General features: G+C 48.9%; 1 protein-coding gene across 1 annotated transcript in view; it reads right to left on the reverse strand.

Moving 5' to 3' along the window:
• LOC143833491 (solute carrier family 22 member 6-A-like) overlaps window positions 1-5,730 on the reverse strand; it is a 30,455-nt gene extending 24,725 nt beyond the window's left edge. The window contains exon 1 of the mRNA XM_077329364.1: window positions 4,617-5,730. Coding sequence (XP_077185479.1) covers window positions 4,617-5,018 — 402 coding nt within the window. The 5' untranslated portion in view covers window positions 5,019-5,730. The remainder of the gene's footprint in view (window positions 1-4,616) is intronic.
• Window positions 5,731-6,000: the final 270 nt, after the last annotated feature.

Below are 6,000 nucleotides of genomic sequence, written 5' to 3' on the forward strand. Positions count from 1 at the left end.
CCAACCCTTATTGCAGGAGGAGGGGAAGGCCAAGAGTGAGTGGCTTTCCTAAGGTCACCTGATGCATTCATGGCATAGGCAAGACTCTTGATTTTACAGCAGAGTCTTGCATTACACCAATCATGCACAAGACCTGGTGGCTGGGTGGAGGGGGGGGGAAGAATGTACAACAACATTTTTGCTCTCAGCAGAGAACTCAGCTGCTCCTTCCCTCGGGATCTTTGCCAGCAGCGTCTCCCACTGGCTTGCAAATCTTCTGTTCCCAGCAAGACCCTTTGGAGACCATGGGGAGGGGGTGGAGGTGATGGCAGGGGCTAGTCAATTATGGCCTGTTTACCCACCAAATGCAAACACCTCCTGTTGTTCTTGCTGCTTTAACCCCCTTGTTTGCTGGAAATTCCTTCATTCTGCAGCCTCCATTTCCTCCCTGCTCTCTTTTGCACCTGACATAAGGGCAGTTCCGTGCAAATGATATAGAGGAGACCAGGAAGTTAAAGTCCACAAGGCTTCGTTAAGTAAGGATGCCAACTCCAGCCTGGGGAATCCCTAGAGATTTGGAGGCGGTGCCTGTCAAGAGGGGAATTTCGGGAGAGATTTCACCTAGAATCTATGGCATTCCATAGAGCAGGGCTGGCCATACTGTGGCTTGGAAAGTCACCAGCTATGCCTTCCCATAGAGACCTGCCATTTTTCTCCAGGGGAACTCTCTGCCGTCTAGAGGTCCGTTGTAATCCCAGAGAACTCCAGGCCCCTTCTAGAGGTTGGCATCCCTTACATCAGTGGTAGTCAACCTGTGTTCCTCTAGATGTCCATGGACTACAATTCCCATGAGCCCCTGCCAGCAAATGCTGGCAGGGGCTCATGGGAATTGTAGTCCATGGACATCTGGAGGACCACAGGTTGACTACCCCTGCCTTATATCACACCAGTTCCTCACATTTGACTGAACAAATTTAGGGAAGGTAGGGATAGGACTATGGACAGTTATTAGTTACAACTATTACAAATCAAGGCGGTTTTTCCTCCCCTTTTGTTGCTTCCTCCCCCTGACCCGCAGTCTAAGACTGGACCAGATGAAGAGTTCAGTAGGGCTCAAAAAGCTTGCTCACCACTTTCGTCGTGTTTGAGTTGGTCCAGATAAAAGGGACTACAAAGCTCGTAGTCTCAGATTTGTTCCAAAGGACCAACATAAAAGAGAAGGAGCTGTTTTTTTGTACTCTGCTTTTTACAACCCAAAGGTGTCTCAAAGTGGCTTAGAAACAACCTTCCTCTACCTCACAAAAGGCACCCTGTGAGGTAGGTGGGGCTGAGATGGCTCTAACAGAACTGCTCTGCAAGAACAGCCCTAGGAGAATTGTGACTGGCCAAAGGTCACCCAGCTGGCTGCATGTGGAGGAATGGGGGATCAAATCCCATATTCTCTAGCCACTGCACCAGCCTTTCTCAACCTTTTGACCATGGAAGAACCTCAACAATATTTCTCAGGCTGATGACATGCCCCTTTTCCATTGTGCAGAAGGAGACTAGGCCTGTAGAGCAACGGGGGGGGGGGGGGGGGCTCCTGTGACCTCTAGTGAGCCAGCTGGTTGTGCAGCCTTGCCTTGCACTTCAGCAAGCTAGTTGCTTACCATTTTTGTGGGCATGCACAGAGGGCTTGTGCTGCTGAATACCAGAGCCAGGGGATGATGGGGGAGTGGGGATGGCTTCCAGCCCTGCTTGTGGGTTTCACAAGTCAGGTGGAGGGAGACAGGATGCTGGGTTAAATGTGCCTACCTTGCTCTGGTGGACTAAGAGAGTTCTTGTATATTGCAATTGGCGTTGGTCTAAGGAGAGCAGGTTGTACACAATCATGATGCTCAGTAGATCCTGCCCACCCACCTTCATCCTGAAATTGCTCACCAACATGCTCTCTAGGGATGTCAGTTTCCAGGTGGGACCTGGGGATCCCCTGGAATTACAGCTCATCTCCAGACCCCAGAGATCAGTTCCCCTGGAGAAAATGGACACTTTGGAGGGTGGGCTTTATGGCATTGTAATCCACTAAGGCCACTGTCCTCTCCAGGCTCCATCCTCAAACCTGTAGAAGTTTCCTATCTTGAATCTGGAAATCCCTCCCTCCCCATCCTCAATTGGTGGCCAGGGGAGACATGCAACTCTAGTGCTCTAATCCTTGAAGTGATATTGGAACATACCTCATCTCCTTCTCGACACCCGCAATAAAATTATAATGGCCCACACAAGAGTCCAAAGCATCCCTTTTCTCCAGGGGAGCTAATCTCTGTATTCTGGAGATGGGCTGTAATGCCAGGAGTTTCCCAGGCCTCACCTGGAGGCTGGTATCCCTAGAAGAATATCTGCAAGCAAAACTGACCATTGGGACCCGGTGTGACATGGGCAGGCCGTGTATTAAGAGGCCTTTAGAAGTGTGACAACTTTTACAGTCAATCCCAAAGGTGTTTGCAAAGAAGTTGAGTATATAAAATCATAAGTTCACAATGTTCAGTCCCATTGCTGCATGCTTCATATAAAGAGGCACAAGATACATGTTTGCCAGGCCCAGGCAAGGACAGACAGTCAATTAACAGAGGAAGCTGCCCTCCTCTGATCCATCTTGTTTTGTGCTGTGTAGCCTGACTGGTGGAAGGCAGCAACTGTCCTGGACCTTGGGCTCATCATATTTGCTACTGACCAAGACCGGAACAGTCTTGGGATTTAACCCAAGGCCTTCCGTATACAAAGTGGTGGCTTTCTTGGGATGCTGCAGCTGTCTTCTGAAGGTCAAGAGTGAACTGCTGGTGAACCACCCAGTGAGCTGCTCTGATTCTTGCAAAGCAGAGGTCCCCAACCTGGAACCCACAGGTGACATGGTGCGTGGCTGGGGATGCAAGCCTCCAGGTGGGATCTCCTGGAATTGCAGCTTCATTCATTCATTCATTCATTCATTCATTCATTCATTCATTCATTAATTCATTAATTCATTAATTCATTCATTCATTCATTCATTCATTCATTCATTCATTCATTCATTCATTCATTCATTCATATACTGTTCCTCTCAGACATACTGTCTCGGGGAATACAAAACAATGTAAAATAGATTAAAATTTTGAACCACAAACTGGAAACAATAGCATCAGCCTAGACTGGTGGTTTATAGCCTGCCAGGTGCTGGGGACTAGGAGGTGGGCAGAGGAAAGGAAGGCAAAAGAGGCAGGAGGGAGGCCCGAGATATAGTCATGTCCAGACTACAGGGATCAGTTCTCCTGGAAAAAGGGGATGCATTGGAGGGTGAACTCTGCGGCATTGAAACTCCCTGAAATCCCTGTGTCCCTATCCAGTCTCTGTCCCCAAATCTCCAGGAGTTTCCCAATGTGGATCCAGCCACCCTACACTGCCGTCCCCTGCCAGTGGTCAGGAGTGGCTTAAGGATTTCTGCATCTCATAGCACCAGAGCCAGTTTAAGTATCTGCGGGGCCCTAGCAAAGTACAATTGTGGCGGGAGCAGCCAGACGAGGTGGAGAAGCTATGGGCGGAGAAGCTAAGGAGAAGTGTCCTTAAAGAGGGAAAAGGGGGGAAGATAGGAGCTATGGCCCTTATCCACGGGGGAAGAAGGCACCCTGGAGGCACAGGGCCCATAGCATATGCTACATGGATAAACGGGCCCTGCCCATTGGCTCAAAAAGGTTGGGCATCCCTCTTCTGAAGTATACTAGGCTAGGTGGTCCAGATCAAGCAAAACTCTTCTTATGCCAGATTGCAGGCTCTGGATTTCGGGACGCAGATTAATTATATTTTATATATATAAATATATAGAGAGACCAATTGCATGGGTCTCCCTTTCCTCCACTGTAATCTCACAACAGCCCTCAGAGAGGGGGTAGGCTGGAAGGAGTGTGTGGCTATCACAGATCTTATATTGTCTCATTAAGAGGCCATTATTTGCAGTGCATTCAGAGAATAAACAAAAAGTAGTGGATATATATTTGACACAAGGAGGCCGTTACATGAACACATGAAGCCGCCTTATATTGAATCAGGCTATTGGTCCGTCAAGGTCTCTATTATCTACTCAGACTGGCTGAGGCTCTCCAGGGACTCAGGTGGAGGATCCTTTCACAGCACCTGGTCCTTTTACCTGGAGACGAAGCTGCGACCTTCTGCATGTAAAGCCATTGCACTACTACCACGCCACAGATCCTCCCCCAAGCTGCGGGCGACTTTATGAGAAAGTGGAAGGGAAGGCTGTCTACATCTGCTCAGAAGGACATGCTCAAAGCTGAATCCTGTCATTTCCGTCTATTCACATTGCTCCCACCCCTCCTCCAAGGAAGTCAGAAAGACATCTGTGGTTGTCCCCTCATCTTTTCATCCTCCCTAAGGGCCAGTGAGTTAGGTCAGACGGGGAGAGGATTGCTGAACCGTGTTCATGCAGTGGGAGCCTCATGGCTCCTTGGGGATTCAAACTCAGAACCTGCTAGGTCCTAATCAGAAACACGAAGCATTGGAGCTGCACAGAGAAATCACTTGCCTGCAATTATATAACATGCCCATCTCCAGCCACCTGCCCCTTCTAGCTGGTTATTCCCGGAAGCATCTCTCAGCCTATTCCTCCTCACCTCGATGATGATTGTGGAAGAGTACAGGGTCTTGTCATATACCCATCCGTCAGCACAAGGCTCGGTCGTCATCCCGGTCCAGTTGGTCTCCGTACTGTTGGGGTTGAGAAGATGCCATTGGATGTCCACAAAGCGCTGACATCTTTCCAGTCGCTGGTGACTGTCCACAGGGATGCCAATCTTTAGAAGGTCGTCGGCTTCGAGCAAATGACTGGCATTGTGATGCCCACTGCCGTTGACACTGACGTGGACCCGGCAGTGATGTCCCGGGATGGCAGCTGTGAAGTTCTGGAGAAGGTTGTGGCTGGCCATGAGAAGGACGGGAATAACGAGTAGCACCGTGTGGACATACTGGAAGCGGCCCATGCCGCCAATTTGCTGCAGGAATTCAGCGAAACTCATCGTGTCTGCAAGCCCTCTGATCACACAGGAGGGTAAAAAAAAAAAAAAAAAAGGTCCTTATTGACTCTTTTCTAATCCAAAAAAGAGAGAGATAAACTCCTTATTCATAAAGAGAAGATGGGAAAACGAGACCAGCTAATTTAAGGCAGCTAGAGCTGGAAAGATTTCAACAGCAGGACTTAAACTGCAATGCAATGTAGAACCACAGAGAACCTTTGGATCCGGTAGATCTCTTGCTGTGGCTTCTTGAAGGAGGTGAAGAAATTGCTTAGCCAAAGAGAGCGTCCTAATTTCCCTAATAAAGGGCTTTCCGTTAGGCAGCAGGATCTCCTAGGGTCCAAAGTGGATCAAATGGTCTACGCAGGAAGCTTTGGATTTTCTGCCACTCTAGAGGCTGTGCCATATGTTTGCCAGGAGTTTGAGAGCCTTTTCTCTCACCCTCCTGTCCTGTGCTAACCTAGCCTCTTTGGGGGATGTTCTCAGAGCGTTTGCTCTGAATTCTACAAGTCGACTGCAGTGGAAGCTGGAAAGTTTGTAAGCAACTCAAAGGCACTGGCATGGGGTGGGGGAGTCCTTTGTACACACTTTCTCCAATCTTACTTCTTCCCTCTGTGTCCTGTATTTGCTGGGTCCAGCATTTGCTGAGTCTTTGGGTAGATTATTTATGTAAAACAGTTAAGCAGCTCACTCAGTTAAAGTTTTACTCTTTTTTAAAGGGATTAACTAAAGAAAGAGGCATTAGGGAGGAATTGGGGGATGTGGAAGAAAGGGCAGTGAGAGCCAAGGACAGAGAAGGAAAAATTTGCAACCTCCAGTTTTATTCCCTTGGGGGCTGAAGATGCTCCATTCATCCCCCCCCCCCCCCCAAGAAAAGCCAGACTTCGGCTGGTGACGCCAGCGAGATGTTCTAAAGAAGAATTATTCCCAAAGCAGTTTACAAACACCTTTTCCTTCCTCTCCCCACAACAGACACCCTGTGAGG

Source organism: Paroedura picta, chromosome 1 (genome assembly GCF_049243985.1).
Source record: "Paroedura picta isolate Pp20150507F chromosome 1, Ppicta_v3.0, whole genome shotgun sequence".
In the NCBI taxonomy this organism is placed as follows: Eukaryota; Metazoa; Chordata; class Lepidosauria; order Squamata; family Gekkonidae; genus Paroedura; species Paroedura picta.